Below are 21,402 nucleotides of genomic sequence, written 5' to 3'. Positions count from 1 at the left end.
GTTTGGCAGAGTCTCTCTCCATCTTGCAGGAACAACCTTGAAGTTTCTCTCAATCCTTCTCCAAAATGAAATGAGTATCGAGATAATTGAGCCTGTGTGTGCAGCCGTAAGCAGGAACACAGAGAGGCCTCCCACGCCTTTGCGTACTTTGCTGCAAGGACGGCTTTCTGGAAACCTCCAGTACCGTGGAGCTCAACCATGCCCCAAGCCCCCGACCTCACTCAGAAATCCCCAGTTTGCCTTGTAGTCTCTTCCGCATGTGTCTTTAGTTCTGGACATTGTGGGAGCACACCTCTGACCCGGCCTTTCCCCCTCTTAGGAATCTCTCCTCCAGAAACATTTGCAGCTGTGCACAGAGCCACTGAGACCAAAACATGAACTGCGCTATTTCTGTGGTCCTAACGGAGATGGTAACAGCCTACCTCCATCATCGGGGAGGAGGGAAATGCTTGCGGCCCGACATGGGCCCGACATGGAACGCTACACAGTAATGAAGAAGGGGACAGCTACCGACCCACGTGGGGAGAGCTCCAAGATGAAACGAGGGCGAGAGGCATGGGACAAGATGGTAATATAATTACATTTCTGTGAAAAATGGAAAGAGATGAATGTGTGTCCATATGTCTGCCCAGAAATGCATTTTAAAATGTGAAGGCCATTCCACGCGTCGTTGCCAAGTGTCTCCGTCCAGGACTCCCCAAGTCTGAAACTGTGCGGCTACCTTTTGGGCATTAAAACAAAACAAAACAAATGAACAAAACCCCCAAATCCTCTGCAGCCATTTCAGAGACAGACTGTGCCTGAGATTAACTCAGATCCTTCCCTCCCTGGGAAGAAGGGCGCCCTGGGGCCGGCCGTCAGCCCAAAGCAGCACCCAGGGGTGTGGGGGAGCCCGGGTCCACCTGAGGAGACCCACATACAAGGACCCACTGTTTTCCTAAAGGCGAGTGGGTGAGACCTTCCCAGAGGAAAACTTTTTATAATTAACAAAGTAGCAGGTTTCTCTGGCACCCCAGGGCCAGGCAGCAACCCATTTTCCAGTAGCAACCATTAATTATTTATTTAGAAGTTAAAATATAGTTTGGGGGAGAAGGGAGAAGCAGGACACAGAGGGAAATCCTAGCAGTCAGAGGGAAGAAAACAGAAGTTCTGTCCAAAGGGGCATTTTTGTAATATATAGGCACATTTTCCCATAAGAAACTCCCAGAAAAATTAAAACCACATGTGCAGATGGCCAGGGCGTGCTGTGCATGTTGCTGGGCAAGCAGTTCAGGCGGGCTGCAGCGAAACCCGCTCTCTCAGCTCTTGGGTTCTGGGGCTTTCTCTGCAATGAGAAGCCCCTAGAGAACCAGCCGACCTCAGCTGAGTGCAGGGAGTGGCTTCCTTCACTCCCCCACCCTGCTTGTTCCCTTTGCTCTCCAAAAAGTTACAAACTGGCTTTCCTTCCTGATAAACCAAGGTTTCCTCACTGATTGGTCTCAGTTTGGGAAAGGACGTGACATCAGCAGCTTTGCAGACTGGGGCTGGGGGGCCGCTGTGAGCTTTGGCCAACCTCCAGGCAGCTAGGTGGAGTGTGTGTGTGTGTGTGTGTGTGTGTGTGTGTGCGTGTGCGTGTTTGTGTGTCTGGGCGCGCGCGTCTGTCTGACCACAGGTAGTGCTCAGATTACCGTGCCTGCTCTGTTCTCTGCTGTTCTCTACCGTCTGCCCAGGACGGTGCGGTTCAGCCAGCCCCAGCGCTGGAATTCCCAGGAGCAGGGGGAGCATGGAATTTGGACTCAACTGAGCGACTGAAGTGGAGAGTGGAGCTTGCCGGGCCAGGAGAGCACCATGGATGGCGAACCACAGGGCAGGAGCAGCAAGTCCCTGAGGCCAGGGGACCTTCCTGACACCCAGCTCCTTTCAAACTCATGGATGGGGGGTGAGTCGCTACGCAGTGGCATCAGGGCGCTGGGGAGGCTGCATATACTGTGCGTAGGGGAGGAGAGGGCGGGGTGAAGTCGGGGGCTCTGTCTGAGGTGTGTCCACAGCTTGGAAGGTCTGTCTGTATCCTTCACATGGTTGTTCAAAAAGCTGTACCCCTCTATCTGCAGAGTCTCAGAGACCGTACAAAGGCGATTGTCACAGTTCACTCACCAGTGGAAACTTTAGCTCCAAAGAATGGAGGTATAAAGCTTACTTATAAATAGGATATTTTTACTGCCAAGTCGTTTATTAAAAGGTCTTAGGTATTTGGCATGTAGGTGGGGCTGGGCTTTAAATGACGTCCAAACACTGAGTACTGATTGATTCGCTTTAAAAGGAGACATTTTTTTTTAACCCTTGGAGAAGCATCTTTTAGGGATGCTTGTCACCTGTCACGTGGTGTCTTTGCTAACTGTAGAGTCTCATGCCTCTGGGCAACTGTCATTTTTCGGTGAGCATTCAGCAGGTGCCTGATGACCAAAAGGATTCTGAAAAATGGGTCTGAGCATCAGAGGAGCGATAATGACATTGAGACTCATGTTACTAGCAAGGCTGCCCACAACACTTGTCCGTCACAGGGGCAATTTGCAGGGACCCAGCAGTCAGGGAGGATTTATTACTTTCCTCTGGTACAGCTGCTGAAAAGGTAGGGGTGGTACCCCCAGAAGAAATAAAATAACAAAATGCCTTCCCTCCCACTAACCCAGCCTTCATGCATGTATCCAATTTTGCTCGGAAAAGGAGCAGAGCACTCAACAGTAAGTAGGATTCCGGTTTGCAAAGGCAGAACTGGATTAATCAGATTTTTGGAGCACAGACTTGGAGCAATAGAAAGCAGAGTGACACCAAAAATGGCTTTTAAAAAAGGAATTAGATAAATATGTTTTGAAAGCAGCAAATTGTATTTCCAAGTTCATATGGGAAAGTCTTACTAATCTGGGTGATTTTCACATGGTTATTTTACAGCTAGGTATGATGTTTATTTTTATTTCCACTCCAAAGTGGGGTGGCAGCCTCTTTTCACTGATTAGGGTCCTACTCTAACTCCCATTTGGGGCAGGATCCGTTGCTGGGGGGAGGTGAGCAGCTGCCCATATCCTCAAAGGTCTGGTGCTTAGAAAGTGAACACATTGTAAATAAAGAGTAAGAAGGCAGAGGGGCTTAGGGAGTCAGCTGAGGACAAGTCTGGAGAGTTGGAACTTGGTCATGGAGCTGCAAAAGGTTTGGTGGCATTAAGCCTTCATGAGGCAGGGAGTTGAGAGCCATTGATGGTTCTGGAGTGGAGATCGGGCAGTAAGGCAAACTGTAAGCAGATGACAGTCAGGATGGAGGACAGGATCCCTGTCTCGTGCAGGGAGCCACGTAGATGGCTGTCCCCCCACCCCCCACCCCTGACCCCGGGATTCTGATACCCCGGTAGGCCTGGGGGAAGCCTGGGAGTCATTTCTAATAAGCTCCCAGGTGAGGCTGATGGTGCTTGGAGAGCTGTGCACTCACAGTTCTAAGCATGGAGCTTACATTTGGATCGAACTTGGGGAATGACATAGAAAGGGGACACGGGTGACAATTTCAAAGGAGAAGGCAGTCAGTCTATGTTGCTTGATTAAGTATTGGGACTAAAAGAGGGAAATGGCCGCCGAAACTGTAAAGTTTTGAAGTCTAAATTAATGTCAGCCAAGAGGGCTAGGTAAGAGAGAAGCTGGGGATGGGAGCTGGCTTGGGAGCCACGTGAGGAAGGGAGGACAGGGCTTCTGTTTTGAACATCAGAGTTTCAATGCCTGTGCCCAGTGCACAGCGTGCCCCTGTGGCCCAGACGCTGGGAGAGCAACAGGTCAGGAAGCTGAGACCTCAGAGCCTTGTGCTGGGGCTGTGCAGAGCTGAGAGCCAGGCGTGGAGCCCGGGGCCAGGCCTGCAGGTGAGCACGTAGGCTCAGTGAGTTAGAGAAGCAGAAAGAGATTCGGATGCTGTCATTCCCCAGGAACTAAAAGAAGAGAAGTTTCCAAAGAAGCAGAAGTCACGAGGGCAGATGACAGGACACCTCTGCTCTCCTCTTTCCTTGTCCCCCACCTCTGACTGGCCAGGTCCCCCTCATCTTCCACCTCCAGCCTGGCCGCTGCCACCATGAAGCCCTCCCAGGCTCTCCGCTGCTCCTTTCCTGAGCGGAGCCCGGCTCCCCCTGCTTTGTGCAGCCCTGCCCCTTGGGCACAACCGAATTGCCCTTGTTTATGCTTCTGAATGCCTGACCTTGGTGAGCTGTGGAAGGCGATGTACTCCTCATGCTGTTTCCCAACAGCCCCGCCAAGAGACTCAGCTCAGGTGAAGCGTGTCCGGGGCACCGGACCAGGTCAGGGGTTAATGAGGGCCTGGGTGCCGCTCCTCTGGGGGAACTCAGCTGCTCCCTTGCTCGCCTGCAGGCCTCTCTCCGCCTCGTCCTCTGAAGGAAGGGAGCAGAGGTTATGCAGATGGCAACCAGCTCTTCGGAGAGATGGGTTTAATGCTTCAGTCCTCTGCCAGCAGCAAAAAAAAAAAAAAAAAGTATCTTTTTTTTCTTCCTGAAAACACCTTGTTATGGGTGAATTGAGTCTCCCCACAGGATAGGTTGGAGCCCCAACCCCCAGTGCCTCAGCATGTGACCTTACTTGGAAACGGGGTCTTTGTCGATGTAATTAGTTAAGATGAGGCCCTATTGGAGTAGGGCGGACCCTCATTCGATGACCGGCGCCTTCATAAGAAGAAGAGAGGAGAAAAGGGGGAAGGCCTGTGACGGCAGAGGCAGAGACTGGGGTAACGCGTCTACCAAGCCAAAAACCCCAGCAAAGATGGACGGCTGCCACCTGAAACTAGAAGGGGCGGAGAAGGAAGGATTTTTGCTTAGAGCCTCCGGGGAGAGCAGGGTCCTGACCACACCTTCCTGTGGGACTTCTAGCCTTCAGAACTAGGGGACAATGGATTCCTGTCGTTCTAAGCCACATTTGTTATGGCGGCTCTAGGAAACCAACGCGTACCCCCCACAGCAACTTAGGAGAACGTGCTGAAGGAGAAACTAAACACCACCCACTCCTGCGGGTTTGTGTAGGGAAATTTCTTTCCTCACAAAATCGAGCCCACCCTGTAGAGAGTGGGCTCACATTTAAAGAGGAGACAGGCATGAGCAGGCCCGGAAAGGGAGCAAGCCCATGCGTTCATGGTGGCTTTTCAGAGATCGGGGTGCCTCGGCAGGAGCAGGTTTTCCAGGGAAACCTGCCTGACCAGACAGTGGGTGCTGCTGTCAGGTCCCTGTGGAGAGAGACAGACAGAGACCGAGAAAGAAGAGGCCGGCGATGCGGCTGGAGAAGGAATTACAGGGGACAGGTCTGACTTGCCCAAGAGCTGCCTCTGTGGGCCTTTCTGTTTCCTGTTTCTGACCACGAGGCTCTGTGTCTCTTCCTCCTCTTTTCGTTTGTCCCCGGATCCAACCAGATCCAGCCCCCAGACCTCTGTTGTGTCGGTGAACACCCCTGGGCCTCCCCTTACCACGTCCCGTAGGCCAAGGCAGACGCTCCTGCCCTCCCGCAGCCACCCAACCTCCCCTTCTTCCCCTTGACCTCGCACAGTGTTTCCCAGGATGGAGACAGGTTTATGCCACTGCCTCAGAGCTCTCTTAGCAGCCCTTCTCAGAATGTATCAATTAATGCCTTTAAAAATATCTTCTGAAATAATGGAAATTAAAAAAAGAATCATTCCAGAATGGCAAGAAAAATGAAACGGCGGCCTTCCTAATGCATTGCAGGGTTTGCTGGAGACTCGATTTAAGAGAAAGGTAAGTTTAATGGCAGTCATCGGAGGACTGGCAGAGTGGGTTTGGGAGAAGGGCTGCCTGCCCCGTTTCCACCTCGAGCCCCGCTGCTGTGTCTGAGGCCTTGCCAGTGACCCCATTTGGCATCAATTTCCTGGCAGGAAAACCAGTAGACCCCGGCTGAGTGAGTGTTGGGGAAGAATCCCTAATGTATACTCAGGGCTTGGCCGGGGCGCTGTGTACAGACAAAGGCCCTTGAGTTGCAAAGGCGGTGGTGGGGTCAGTGGAAGGAGGGGACGGTGACTTTGAGTCCCATCTTTATCCAGTCTTCTACTGGGAGCATTTCCGTGCTCTGGAGGCAACAGGTCCCCTTTCCTGCCCCGTCTGCTCTCTCTGGTGCTTAGCAGGAAGGCAGGCAAATCTTCCCCCCCGTGGGGAATTGCACATCGGTAGCTCATTGCCTGCTTGGGTGTGGGCTCTGGAAAACCCCGGAGAGCCCCCCTCCCTGATCTTCCCAGGCAGGATCCACACAAGATGTACGTCTCAGCCGTCTCTTCAGTGTTTTCAAGAGCTAAAGAGAATGTGCGGGGACTAGTCCCTGTTGCAAATTATGGTGTTTACAACCGTGTGTGTGTGTGTATGCGCGAAGATACCGATCTCCATGCTCTTGATGCTAGAAAAATGTCACCCTACCCACGGTCACGATTCTGAGTCTTTACATAATCACTCAGTTGTTCAGGGACCTATTTCCTCGTGGAAATTTGTGATGAATTTTGGCTTTGTCGGGACCCGAGTTTTTCTCCTGGGTGGGAGTGATAGACACATTATGATAGGCTTACCGAACCCTAGTCTAAAATGACTTTATTTCTTTTAAGGTTTTACCTATTTATTTGACAGAGACACAGCGAGAGAGGGAACACAAGCAGGGGCAGAGGGAGAGGGAGAAGCAGGCTCCTCACTGAGCAGAGAGCCCGACGTGGGCCTCAATCCTAGGACCTCAGGACGATGACCTGAGCTGAAGGCAGACACTTAACAACTGCGCCTCCCAGGTGCCCCCCATAGGACTTTAAGTTAAAAAGCAAAGTTTCATACACCGCTGATGGGAATATGAAGTGGTATGGCCCTTTTGGAAGAGAGTTTGGAAGTTCCACAAAAGTCTAAACATGGGGTGACCTTGTCCTAGAGCATTTCCACTCCTACGTATGAAGCCAGGAGAACTGAAAACAACCACCCACACACTTGCCCATGAATGTTCATAGCAGCGTCATTAATAACAGCCAAGAAGTAAAAACAAGCCAGGTGTCCATCAGCTGACGAATGAATAAATAAAACACGGTCTGTCTCCACAGTGGGTATTATTCGGCCGTGGGAAGGGATGAAGTGCTGTTTCATACCATAACGTGGATGAACCCCGAGACGTGATGCTAGGTCGAAGAAGCCAGTGGCAAAGGACCGTGTTCCATACGATTCCACTTACATGACCTGTACTCATAGACAGATGTGGCTGCTCAGCCCCCAACCACGTGCACCTGCACAGTTCCCTGTGCTTCTCAGTGACACAGACTGTGTCTGCTTTGTAAATGCCACATTCTCAAGCACGGGGACCCCACTACAGGTAGCCTTTTTTTTAAAAAAAAAAAAGATTTATTTATTTATTTGACAGAGATCACGAGTAAGCAGAGAGGCAGGCAGAGAGAGAGGAGGAAGCAGGCTCCCCGCTGAGCAGAGAGCCTGATGTGGGGCTCGATGCCAGGAACCTGAGATCATGACCTGAGCTGAAGGCAGAGGTTTAACCCACTGAGCCACCCAGGTGTCCCTACAGGTAGCCTTTTTTTATTCCTCTTAGGCGAGTACACAATTCTTGATTTACCGTAAGCAGAAGGAGGAATGGTTTGAAGACGAATGAATAGAAAGTTTTTGTCTCTAGTTCATAGTATAATTGCATCATTTTTTATGAAGCCTGAACAGAGTTACAATTTAGAACCCTGATTACCTGCCCGGACTGTTTAGGCAGTCAGCTCTGATGATCCGAGCTCGCTTTAAGAAAGGGGAATGTGCCAGCTATGTTTCTTAGCCCCTGAACACTTGGAGGAAAAAAATGGATTAACCATCACACACATGGTGATCCATTAGGATATACTTGCAAATTTCTTTTAAAATGGATTTTCAAAACCTTAATTTTTGGCTCTTCCGTTGCACCCAAGATTTTGCACGGATTGCATTTTGTGATTGCTCCAACGGTATAGAAATTGTTGTCCTTTTAATTCTAATTTGGAGAGAAATCTTTCCGTATCTACTGTCTGGAGGGTAGTCTCTAAGCACTGGAAACAGCAATTTTTTCCTGAGAGAATCAGGAACCTCAGAGAATTTTGTGAGGCCATCAATTTTCTATTGATTGAGCATAAGGTTTGGGAGGTAAGAAAAGCTATTTCACATAAGGTACTCGTAGTCACCCCAGGAGGAGAGCGTTGGATGGACTGTGTGTCGGTAGGCTCATTCGGCTTCCTCTTCCCTATAAATGCTTCATGCCTCCATCTGGAATGATAGTAATCTGGTCGGTGGGACGCACTTTCCTGGGTCTTGATAGCTCCCAGGTGGCAAGGCCGACCTCAGCTACTGTGTTAAGTACAAAGTATTCTAGCCTCCTCCTTTCTGGCTTTTTTGGTTGATAAGGTACTAGAAATTCCCTGGTTCCCCGGGTCTCCGTAGCTTTTAGGAGACACCGGTTCCTTACGAGGCATGCCTGCCATCAGACTGTTCTGCCTTGTCACATTCTGACTTCCTGTGCTTGTTCTGGAAATCAGTCACAGCTTGAGATGAGGAAAATGCAGGGCTCTACCTCATTCGCATTACCTCCACATTCAATTAGAGACAGGAAGACATTTGATGTGTTGGGATAAGGTTTATAGGGTTTCTTCGGAAGAACGTGTGTTCTTCCTGCGTGGTCGTGGAACACATTTGCTATTTGCAACAGCAGCGGTGATGGGGTGTAATTAAGACTCTGCTTAAGGGGAGGTCAGGCTAATGATAGTAGCTAATAGCTGTTGACCTGTGCATAAGTTTATTGCTGTCCTTATATGACAGGGAAGGAAACTGAGGCTCAGAGCCTGTCCGGGGACCCACAGGTCTGAAGCAGCCAAGTGGGTCTGAATTCAGAGCTCTCTTAACCACACTGCCATGCTGCCTTTTGGGGTAAATAATGTCCCTGTTACAAGGTCAGACTGAACTCTGCTTTGTGCTTGATACTGGGACGGGCGGTAGTCCAGAAATAGATACCATTCTGTTTAGCTCCGATTTTTTTTTTAAAGACTTTATTTATTTATTTGACAGACAGAGATCACAGGTAGGCAGAGAGGCAGGCAGAGAGAGAGGAGGAAGCAGGCTCCCTGCTGAGCAGAGAGCCCGATGTGGGGCTCGATCCCAGGACCCTGAGATCATGACCTGTTAGCTCTGATTTTAAACCTAATGGCCTACGTAGTGATGTGATCACCGCTATTAGTACACGGCGCTGTTGGCTGAGATACTGAAGTTCGAGCCCATGCAGGAAGCTAGACTGGCAGCCGCAGCTTAACACGCGAATGCTGGTGATTAGTGAAGCTCTCACTGAACTAAATGGACCATTTGCCTTTGAAACCCACGTGTAAATGGAGGTCCTGTGGTCCATCACCCCAGTCTACCTCTTTTGTCCTCAGGCTGGAGACTGGCTGTAGTTCTTTCTTCAGCTACCTTGACATTTCAAATACAATGTGTACTGGGAGCATTGATGGAGGCGAGAGATGCTGAAGGGCTCGTGGGCGTCTTGACTGATTGACTCCCATGTCTCCATCCAGGAACACCCCTCGGGCTCTTACGGATGGCGGGGCTGCATCTCAGGTCTATAGCACGGTGACAGGTGTAACCCGGTCCTCCCTTTCCATGCAGATGTTGTGTCTGATTGGTCTCCTGTGCATGAAGCGGCCATCCACGGACGTCTTCTCTCTCTGAGGAACCTCATCAGCCAGGTACATGGCTTTTCGGGGAAAAAAAAAAAAAAGACAAACATTAAGAATATCCTATTGCTCTCCATGCTGAGAAAAAAAAATCATAGTCTGATATATTAAGATCAAAATTTCCTCTCTGGCAAAATGAGGTGAATCCTGTCCCCTTTAACCATTTCTTTATCTGGAGGCTGGCGTAAATACTAGAATTTAGTGTAATTCTGTGCACATGATCGGTACTATTATACCTATTGGGTGAATAACAGGCAGATGAGTACGCTCAAGTCGCCCTCGCTTTACTCGATAGGTTGTATTCTTGAAAATTATCACGCGAAACAGTTTTTCTCAACTGAGGCAGTTTTGCCCCCTTAGAGAACATTTGACAATGTCGCGAGACATTTTTGGTTATCACAGCTGGGAGTGGGGGCCGGCTGGGGGGTGCTGCTGGCGTCGAGTGGATAGAGACCAAGGATGTCACTGAACATCGTACGTTGCTCAGGACAGCCCTCTACCTCAGGAAACTATTCCAGCCCCAAAGGCCAGTAGCGCTGAGGCTCAAAAGCCTGGATGTAAAATAAATGCTTGCAGATGTCTTTTTAAATATGCCATCTTATCATTTCAAAGATATTTTCGGTCTTCCGGGACCTCTAGCTGATAGTGTGGTTCTGCCCAGTTTGACACCAGTTTCTGTGCTCTGCAGGTGTGATTTGCAGTACACATTAATTTGAGTCTTGCTTCTTTGAAATTATTGGGAACTTAAGCTAAGATACTTGTAAAAAAAAAAAAAGCAGTTGAAATCACCATTCAAAATCCTAATAAAAGTTTTTGTTCAGAATGTTCTGTTTTCTGAAGACTATAGATCTTTCCAGGTGGGAGCTATTGACTCTTTTCAGACCATGGACCCTTTGGCAGTCAGGCAAAGTCTGTGGACCCCTTCTCGGATGAATGTGTTTTTTTTTTTAATTTTTAATTTATTTATTTGACAGACAGAGGTCACAAGGAGGCGGAGAGGCAGGCAGAGAGAGAGGAGGAAGTAGGCTCCCTGCTGAGCAGAGAGCCCGACGCGGGGCTCGATCCCAGGACCCCGAGACCATGACCTGAGCCGAAGGCAGAGGCTTTAACCCACTGAGCCACCCAGGCGCCCCTCGGATGAATGTTTTAAATGCATGGAACACAGTACTGAGAAGAACTATCAAATTAGTAAAAGAACAGGGGCGCCTGGGTGGCTCAGTGGGTAAAGGCCTCTGCCTTCAGCTCAGGTCATGATCCCAAGGTCCTGGGATCGAGCCCGATATCGGGCTCTCTGCTCTGCGGAGAGCCTGCTTCCTCCTCTCTCTCTGCCTGTCTCCCTGCCTACTTGTGATCTCTGTCGGTCAAATAAATAAATAAAATCTTTTAAAAAATTAGTAAAAGAACAAATGTGACATAGTGATATAAACTGCATTAATTGAGATTTAGTGGCGATTCCATTAACCACTGTATTTTGTAAGTAGGTTGAGTGCATATTTTGAGATATTTTAGATGTCTATAACAGTCGTAATAGAATAAAAGTGTCTGCAATTCCTCTCAGTGATAGCCCTATGACTATCTCAGAGGTATATGACTATCTCATATTCCTATGGACTGGTGCTATTACCACCGTGGTTTGTCATCCGGATTCGTAATGGAAGGACATCAGACATTTTAGGTGGTTGTTAGTGAAAATAAATGTTTTAAATTTTAAAAATTTCCAATTTCATGGACCTATCTAGACTAAGAAATCCTCCTGTAAGATAACAATTTCTAAAGAAAAATTTCAGACTACCCTAAGCCACTATCTGAAGCTGTTTGTGGTAGCGGCAGCCCTATTATAAATCGAAATCTAGATAGTAACACATAACTCTAGCTAAAAGCAGTTAAGCTGCTTCTCGGATAAAATGAAACATTCCCCTATTTTGATGGGAAGAAACATGATCGCTGTAGCTTTTATTTATCACTTATTAAATTGGACCGATATTCATTTATATTCAGTATTTATGCTTATTGCACATCAGATGGAACTATTCTCTTTATCTAAGTTCTGTGACATTATTTGAGCAACTTATCTTCTGGGAACCTCAGTTTCTGCCTTCATAAAGTGAATTTCGTCCTCATGCCGAAAGGCTAGAGCACAGCAGGGCAAGCCCAGCCGTGCAGGAGTACTTCCAGTCTGTTCATGTCACATCTACCAACATCCCGTTGGCCAAAGCAAGTCGGAGGACCAATTCTGAAGTCAAGGATGAAGGAAGTACATTTTTTCAATTACGAGGTGATGGCAGAGGTGTGAATGTATTGCTCTGCTACGGGAGAGTGAAGCATTAAGACCAAAAATTGTCTATTAGGTTACCTTATGCGAGTGGGCGAGGATTAACTGAGGCCACATGTAAATTACCTACTCCAGTTACCGTCATCACGCATGGTATTTATTTTCTGATTACACTAATAACACTTTGGCTAATCAAAGAATAATGACAAACACAGTTGCTAAACCAAACCTATTTTAGGGAGGGAAATAAGACCAACATTCAAATGTCTATAAAACAGAGAGAAGAGAAAAAAAAGAGGAAAGAAATTTTTTTTGGCCCAAGAAAAGAGAAACTCATTCCGTAACTATTCTTCACCACGGCTTCACATTAAAATATCCGGGATGTTTTTAAAAAATAACAATGCCTGGGCTTCACGCCAGACAGTCTAATTTTAACTAGGGCAGTCTTCATGCACTGCTACTTTTTTTTTTCAGATTCTATTTATTTATTAGAGACAGAGCAAATGAGGGGAGCGAGGGCAGAGGTAGAGGGAAACGGAGAGAGAATCTCAAGCAGATTCCCCACAGAGTCCAACTCGGGGTTCGATCCCAAGACCACTAGACTATGACCTGAGCCAAAATCAAGAGCCAGATGCTTAACCAACTGAGCCACTCAGGTGCCCCCTTGCTTTGGTAGTTTTTTAAAAGCTCCTGTAGAACCGCTGCATTCAAGGATTTTTTTTTTAAATAAAAGAGAACATGATGATAGTGTAGGTGAGAGAGAAAGACAAATGGACATGAAACAAATAGTAGGAAGAAAGAAACAAAAAGGCCAGTAAGTTAGATTTCATTAAGATTAAAAACTTCTTCATCAAAAGGCAGTATTTAAAAAGCAAGGAGGTAAGCCACAGATGAGAAAATATTTGCTGTGTATATATGTACATCTGTCCATCCATCCAATGAAGGGCCCGTAGTCCTTGTCTAAAATCAATACAAAAAGGATACGTAACCCGGCAGAAAAATGAGCAAGAGACTTGGACTGGCACTTCATAAAAGGGGCTGTCCAAATGCTCAATGAAATTATCCAACTCTGCTGATTAGTAATTGGGGTAATTCAGATAACGAGTACGAGATGGTATTAGCAGCTCCTCCCAGCAGAGGGGTTAAATGTGAAAAGACGCATAGTACCAGGTTTCTTTACCTGTGTAGTGATAATATGCATGTTTTCTTTATGATAACTCACTGAGATTTACACTTAGGCTCTATGGACTTTTCTTTATTGCACTTAATAAAACCTTATTAAAGAAGCAGTAGTGTTTGTTAGGTCAGCCAAAAGCAATCCTGATACTCCTTGACCTTAATGTGGTGGTTCTCAATGTGGACTGCACGTTAGAATCACCTTGAGCTGTCTGGGATAAGGTGAGGCTCTTAAAAAGCCTGATGCCTGACTTCAGCCTCCTTTGATTATATGGCAAATGCTCTGGGGTGCAGCCTGGGTATCAAGCCTTTAAAAGCTCCCCAGGGGATTCAAAGGCACAGCTGAGACTGAGAACCTTAGCAATAAGGCATGGCTGAAAGCAAGTGGTGAAAACCAGCTGTTCAGTTCCTTGAATAAAACTCCTTATGCAGCAACCCCCCCCACCCCGCCCCGCAATCCTCAAAGGGCTAAGTCCCTACCAAGTGGAAATAAGGAAAGACCCCGGTGTTCTGAAACATCAGATCTTTCCGATGTGGCAGCTAATTGAAGGCAAAGTGGTAATGAATAAGAAGTCTCAGATCATGATTGCCTGCAAGTTACAAGTTGCTAAGCACGCATCGTTTCTTAGTCCTCGTAACAATCTTGTAGGGTAGGTACAACAGTCCCCATTTTACAAATGAGGAAACTGAGGCTTAAGGAGATAAGTAACTGGCTTGAGGTCACGCTGCATGTTAGATGATGGTGCCGGCATTTGAACTTGGGAATCACGCTGCTTACCCTCCCTCTGAGGTCTGCATCCTAGGTATGAGACAAGATAGTGGGGCCATTCAGAGAAGTTGGGCCAGCGAGACAAGGAGCCCTTTTCAGGGAGAGTTTGGTTGTTGGCAGAGGCTGCGTTTATGTTGTGAGTTGGGTCTCTAGGTGGTTACGTCTTAGTGGGGAATTAGAGGCATGTATCAGGGGCAGAGAAAGCCAAATACAGTATGTAGAGAGTATTGAGAGAAAAATGAAAGGATCTGAGGACAAATCTTCGAAACGCCTGCACTTAGGAGCTGTGAGGAGGAAAAGGCCAGAGTTGGTGAGAGAGACAGGGAAAGGACAGTAGGAAGTCAGAGATCGAGTTCTTTCTCAGGGAGAGCTTGGTTTGCGAAGCCAGAGGAGAGGTTTCACGAGCTTGGGATGAATACAGAGCCAATTCAGAGGTGGACAGAGATGGGAGACGGAGCAATGTATATTGGATTCAATAAGGAGGAAGTCTCTGGTGATCTTTAAAAGCAGTTTGAGCAGGACTGGGTTGGTAGGTGAGAGAAGGGCGACAAGCAGAGACAATGGGGACAGACTGCTTTTGAAGAGAGAGAAAAAAGGAGGAAGCAAAGGGGAGAAGAGCATTGGTTGGAAATGTGGTAGAGGGTCGGAATGGGGATGGAAAGACTTCAAGACACAGCTTCTGAGTTTGGGAGTAATTGGTTACACAGCACGAGATGCCTCATCTACGGCCAAAGCATGAGGTGAACCTGCACAGACAAAGGCAGAAAGTCCTAAGACAGAGGGGAATGACGTTCTCACTCTAGGTGAGAAGGTGGCCAAAGGCAAGTCATGAGGTGGTGGAGGGACTGGGTAAGGTCATGAGCTGTTGGGGTGAGCTTCGTGAACAGACCTATATTAGCTCACAGTGTCTGTGGGTCAAGAATCTAGACACAATTCACCTGGGTCAGGGACTCCTATGAGTCTACAGTTAAGGTGAAGGCCAGAGACAGAGATACTTTAAGGCTCGACCGGAGGTGGACCTCAGTCCTAACTCACTTCCATGGCTGTTGGCATGGTTCAGTTCCTCCTGGTTCTTGAACTGAGGGCCTCAGCTCCTGGGTGGCTGTTGGCTGGTGACCGCTCTCTGTTCCTTGTGGACCTCATCGAGACAAAAAGTGAGCAAGTGAGGGGACAGGAGAGAGTGAGAACGAGAGAAAAGTCAATCTAGAATGTGTGTCCCCGAGAGTCAAATGGCTGGGTCACAGGGACGCATCTTGACAACTCTAGTGGAGACTCTCCAGCTGTTTTCTCCAGGGGCTGTGGCTTGTCATCCTTTCACCAGCTGCATGAAGGTTCCTTGTTTGCTTGACATCATTAGCAACACCTCAGCACACTGGCAGACCGGGAGCCAAGTGAACTTAAAGAGAATTGTCATAGGGCTGCATCGGGCTTGAATCCCCACCCTATGGAGCTGTGGCTTTACACCCCTTTCTCTGCTCACTTCCTCTCCTGCAGGGGTGGCCCGTGAACCTCATCACGGCCGATCGCGTGTCCCCACTCCATGAGGCCTGTCTCGGAGGTCATCCCTCTTGTGCAAACGTTTTATTAAAGCATGGAGCTCAGGTAAGTGCGGCTCAAATAATGTCTTAGGGACCATGACAAGGGCCTGTTTCCATCCCTTTTGAGTCATTTCTGGCATTTTTGACTAGTCTGATTGGAAGGTCGAAGAGGGGGTTTCTCAAAAGCATGACATCCATCAAGCTTCTTTGCCTTAGCGATAGAGGAGGAACCGAATTTTTAGCCAGGAAGGAATGGTTTGAGTCTGCAGCAGTTTCTTTAGCAGTCACTCCTAATAAATACCCGGAAATAGATTTCTGCCTTCGTTCCCGTGGCTGGAAGGTAATGAAATATTACAGAAAACGTGGAACATTTGGCTCCATAAGACCTGAATAATGGTCCCAAACCATGTCTACCATTTACTAATATTGGAAACTTGGATAAGTTACTAGGGCTCTGAGCTTTAGAGTCTGTATCTGAGAAGAGGGGGGAGGATAACAAAGAAGCTGTGTACCCTGGAGAGAGGAAAGAGCTTTCTGGCACGCATGGAATGTCTGCCCCAGCGGGCGACGACCAAACACTGTTCCTACCCATTATGTCTGGGTGTGTAACAAGCCACCCCAACTTAGTGACTTGAGACAAGAGTCACTTATTTATTTATTTATTTAACATATAATGTATTATTTGCACAAGTCTGTGAATCATCAGGCTTACACACTTCACAGCACTCACCATAGTACATACCCTCCCCAATGTCCATCACCCAGCCACCCTCTCCCTACACTCCTCCCCCCAGAAACCCTGTTTGTTTTGTGAGATTTAGAGTCTCTTATGGTTTATCTCCTTCCTGATCCCATCTTGTTCCATTTTTTCCCTCCCTACCCCCCACAACCCTTGCCGTGCTTCTCAAATTCCTCATATCAGAGAGAGCGTATGATGATTGTCTTTCTCTGATTGACTTACTTCACTCAGCATAATGCCCTCTTGCTCCATCCATGTCATTGCAAATGGCAAGATTTCATTTCTTTTGATGGCTGCATAGTATTCCATTGTATATATATATACCACGTCTTCTTTATCCACTCATCTGTTGACGGACATCTAGGTTCTTTCCATAGTCCAATGTCCTTGTAGACGTTGCTGCTATAAACATTCGGGTGCACGTGCCCCTTTGGATCTCTCCATTTGTATCTTTAGGGTAAATACCCAGTAGTGCGATTGCTGGGTCATAGGGTAGCTCTATTTTCAACTTTTTGAGGAACCTCCATACTGTTTTCCACAGTGGTTGCACCAACTTGCATTCCCACCAACAGTGTAGGAGGGTTCCCCTTTCTCCGAATCCTCGCCAACATCTGTCCTTTCCTGACTTGTTAATTTTACCCATTTCAACTGGTGTGAGGTGATATCTCATTGTGGTTTTGATTTGTATTTTCCTGATGCCGAGTGATGTTGAGGACTTTTTCGTGTGTCTGTTGGCCATTTGGATGTCTTCATTGCAGAAATGTCTGTTTATGTCTTCTGCCCATTTCTTGATTGGATTATTTGTTCTTTGGGTGTTGAGTTTGATAAGTTCTTTATAGATTTTGGATGCTAGCCCTTTATCTGATAGAGACAAGAGCCATTTATTTATCTCACAGTTTTTCATGTTGGCCAGATAGTTCTTCAGGTCTGGCCTGGTTCTGCTGACCTTGGCTGGGCTTCCTTAGGCCTTCAAGGTTAGCTGACAAGTTCGCTGGGGCAGGCTGCTTTGTGATGACCCTGCTGGGGTGGCTGGGCAGACAGGAAATCTCTATGTGTTCTCTCATCCTTTCCCAGACAGCCTGGCCTGGTACCCGTGGTAGCAGGCATCCCAAGAGCATCAAAGAAAGCAAGCTTTTGGCTTGCATCCCATTTGCTTTCATCCCATTGGGCAAAGCAAGTCCCGTAGGCAAGCCCAGATTCAAGGACTGAAAAAGGAGTCTCCATGTTTGATAGCAGGAACTGCAATGCTGTGTCGTGAAGGGACATTTCCAGGGGGGAGTGATGTCTAAGTTGAAACTCGAAGGACCTGTTGAAATCCGTCAGCTGAGGCGTGGGTTGGGGCAAGTTAAACAGCCTTGCTATCCCTGCCAAGAAAATGGGCTTTGTCCTGAGAGCAGTAGTAGAGAGTTGTAGGTGAGCGTGGTCATTGGGTCTATATTGGGGTTACGAAAACTTACTCCACTTGTGGAAACAGGGCCAGGATGATGGAGAGGCTGAGAGGCACCAAGAGTACCATCTATAGTGAGCTCTCAGGGTTGTGGGGCAATCGCATGCCCCCGGGAGGGAGTGTCTCCTTAAACTTTGCGCCCTGGACATCTGGGCCTCACTTGCCATCTTCCTTGGAGATGGGCTGTGAGAATGATTTCATTGTCTTCATAATATCTTTGCTTTTGACTTTGCTCTTCCCTATTTGCTTATAGCCCAAACACTGTGAGTCAGATGTGAACGTGTAAGTTTCAGTCAGATTTCCAAGATGTGAAAGACAGTCCCGAAGACTCTAGTTTTCTAGCCTTGTAGGACATTAACCAGTCTTGTAACTGTTAGCAGAGTTATTTTAGCATTTAATTGACTGAAGATATAAATACTCCTTTGAGCTAGCCTTACCATCTTACAGGTTCTCTCATTCATGAACGAGTTGAAGAAAATCTTTGGCATGCCTTCACCCTATATTTCTGTACAAGTCATGTTTTAAAATTAAAAAAAATAATACGCAAACAACTCTAAATGGTTACTCTCACTCTCAAGAAAAGACTCTGGATTGGGGCGGGACGGGTCTGGAATGGAATGTTTAAAGCAGGGAGATTAGTTTGTAAACCCTATAGGATTATCCTGACTAGTTTCGAAGTTCATATTCCTGGGGGCATAGAAGTGATAGAATATTCGGTAACATTCTCGGGGCCTTACGTCATTCAGCTTTTCCCAGCCTTGTGGATGTTTGGTATTTTTGTCCTCATTTTAGAGCTGTGGAATCAAAGGCTCAGAGACATTAGAAAGCAGCTTAAAGTAGTGGAGGCTAGATTTGAACCCAGGACAGCCCATTGCCTGCCTTTAGCCTGGGGCTTTTTTTTTTCCAGGTGAATGGGGTCACTACAGACTGGCACACCCCGTTGTTTAACGCGTGTGTCAGTGGCAGCCAGGACTGTGTGAGTTTGCTTCTGCAACATGGGGCCAGCCCCCACGCTGCGAGCGATCTGGCGTCCCCCATCCACGAAGCGGCTAAGAGAGGTAAACCTGCTGAGATTTTGTCTTCCACCACTCCTTCAACAGACATCTCACTGTTGTAAGAGGAGGGATAGCTTTCAGGGATCTTTCCTCAGTGTGGGGCCCTGGGACCAGAAACACGGGCCTAGCCTGGCCGGCAATGGCAAATTCTTGGCCTCCACGCCAGGCACGTTAACTCGTTAACTCGGCAACTCTGGGGTGGGGCCGGGCCATCTGTGTTTTGTTTAGCAAGCATCCCGGTGATTCTGATGCACAAGAAGTTTGGGAACCACCCTTTCAGAGCATCTGGAATGTGGTTCACTGCTGTAGGTTCTGGAATGGGGGCTGGCCCATGGTAGACTGTCCATCAAGATCTATGGAATACATTGTTGGACCTATGACCCCAGAAAAATCAGATTATTTTATTAATTTTTTTAAAGATTTTATTTATCCATTTGACAGACAGAGATCACAAGTAGGCAGAGAGTCAGGCAGAGAGAGAGGAGGAAGCAAGCTCCATGCTGAGCAGAGAGTCCGATGTGGGGCTCCATCCCAGGACCCCGGGATCATGACCTGAGCTGAAGGCAGAGGCTTTAACCCACTGAGCCACCCAGGTGCACCTATTTTATTAATTTTTTAAAAGATTTTTGTTTATTTATTTGACAGAGAGAGAGCACAAACAGGGAGAGCAGCAGGCAGAGGGAGAGGGAGAAGCAGACTCCACACTGAGCAGGGACCTCCCACATAGGGCTCCATCCCAGGGCCCCAGGATCATGACCTGAGCTGAAGGCAGATGCTTAATGGACTGAGCCACCCAGGCGCCTCTCAAATTATTTTATAAAATAAATTCTATTCTTTTGTTTTAGGGCCTTGAAGAATATTGTCTCATGACCACCTAGGTTTTCATTTTTAAAAAATATTATATTTATTTGAGAGAGAGAGAACACAAGCAGGGGGAGACAGGCAGAGGCAGAAGGAGAAGCAGGCCCCCTGCTGAGCAGAGAGCCTGATGCAGGGCTCTATCCCAGGACCCTGGGATCATGACCTGAGCTAAAGGCAGACCCTTAACCAACTGAGCCACCCAGGCACCCTCGTCACCTAGGTTTTCTAAGTGAAACAAACTTTCAATTTTTATTGGAAATACAAGATATTATATACAGCTCGGGGTAATTCTCTACCACACCTGGCTTTATTGAGATTTAACTGACAGAATTGTATATATTTAAGGTGTACTAACATGATGACTCGATAGATATCTACATTATGAAAGGGTTACCAATCAAATTAATGAACATATCCATTGTTTCAGTGTTACCATTTTTTTGTGTATGGGGAGAACACTTAAGGTCCACTCTCCTAGCAAATTTCAAGCATAACGATATGGCATTATTGCGTACAGTTACCATACTGTACATTAGATCCCCAGAACGTCTTCAGCTGGGGTAATTCTTTTCATAAAGCCACAGTTTTCCCAATGCTCTTAACTCTGGCACAAAAAAATACAATGGCAAGTCCTTCCTCTCCCCAGTGCCCATGACTGGCATCATCACTATCGTGAGCACACATTGCGGGAAGAGTTTTTAGTTCCTCGGTGGCTTTCCCAGAATGGCTCCCCATGAGCCTTACAGCGGCCCTATTTGACCGAATCCATCCATATGATAATTATCTCCCAAGGCACTGGCATTTCTTTGTTAAGAGACCTGTCAACTCATCATATTCCCTGGGTGTGTGGAAATCAAATGATTTTATAGAAAGAGAAACGCAAGGGCGCCTGGGTGGCTCAGTGGGTTAAAGCCTCTGCCTTCGGCTCAGGTCATGATCCCAGGGTCCTGGGATCGAGCCCCGCATCGGGCTCTCTGCTCGGCAGGGAGCCTGCTTCCTCCTCTCACTCTGCCTGCCTCTCTGCCTACTTGTGATCTCTGTCAAATAAATAAATAAAATCTTAAAAAAAAAAAAAGGAGAGAGAGAAAGAGAAACGCAGGGCACCTGGGTGGCTCAGTGGGTTAAGTGTCTGCCTTTGGCTCAGGGCATGATCCCGGGGTCCTGGGATGGAGGCCCAAGTTGGGCTCCTTACTCGGCAGGGAGCCTGCTCCTCTCTCTGCCTGCCACTCCCCCTGCTTGTGTGTGCTCTCTCTCTCAGAAATAAATAAATAAATACAATCTTAAAAAAGAGAGAGAAAAGCAAAGAAGCAGTGTTTAAAGTATGACATTCTAGACCAAGCAAGAATGATTTGGCTTTCACCAAACCCAGTTTGCCAGACCAGGCCCCACTTGGATTGGATGGGGCAGGTGCTTCTCAGCCTCACCTTTCTTCCCACGGGCTGGCCCTTGGCAAGCTTCTGGGCTGCTTCCCCAGGACCCATGGTTCCTACTGTGCCCTTTCTTCTCCGGGCCTACCTGCAGTCCTTGTTCCCCCACCCCCTCCCCACTGTCCCCTTCATTTCTGTATTCAGTCTGGTTACAAAGCCACAGACCCTCGGAGCAGGCTGCTGTTACTTTCCGTAACCCATAAACCCAAGTGGGGTTCTCCCCGGAGCTGCAGAGAGATCATGCCTTACGGTCAGCACATCAAGGGACGGCAGTGTGTAAAGTCCTTCCCTGGGCTAAGTAAAGTAGCTTTTGGTCCGTGGCAAACATAAGCTTGCAGGAGAGAGGAAAGATGTTGTGTCACTGGCTAAGAGAATGCGCGCTGCAACCATGT

At 47.6% G+C, this 21,402-nt stretch overlaps 1 protein-coding gene across 2 annotated transcripts in view; it reads left to right on the top strand.

The window, feature by feature from the left end:
- Positions 1-21,402, top strand: part of ASB9 (ankyrin repeat and SOCS box containing 9) — a 30,070-nt gene that overhangs the window by 4,263 nt on the left and 4,405 nt on the right. The window contains exons 2-5 of one of the 2 annotated variants that reach the window (XM_045995583.1): positions 1,710-1,918; positions 9,659-9,738; positions 15,438-15,545; positions 18,575-18,725. In XM_045995583.1, coding sequence (XP_045851539.1) covers positions 1,828-1,918; positions 9,659-9,738; positions 15,438-15,545; positions 18,575-18,725 — 430 coding nt within the window. In that variant the 5' untranslated portion in view covers positions 1,710-1,827. Of the gene's footprint in view, positions 1-1,585; positions 1,919-9,658; positions 9,739-15,437; positions 15,546-18,574; positions 18,726-21,402 lie in introns of those variants that run through there. The other variant, XM_045995582.1, reaches the window with a different exon arrangement.

The sequence above is a fragment of the Meles meles genome, chromosome X (assembly GCF_922984935.1).
Source record: "Meles meles chromosome X, mMelMel3.1 paternal haplotype, whole genome shotgun sequence".
NCBI classification, from domain to species: domain Eukaryota; kingdom Metazoa; phylum Chordata; class Mammalia; order Carnivora; family Mustelidae; genus Meles; species Meles meles.
This window is presented reverse-complemented; position numbering and strand designations above follow the sequence as displayed.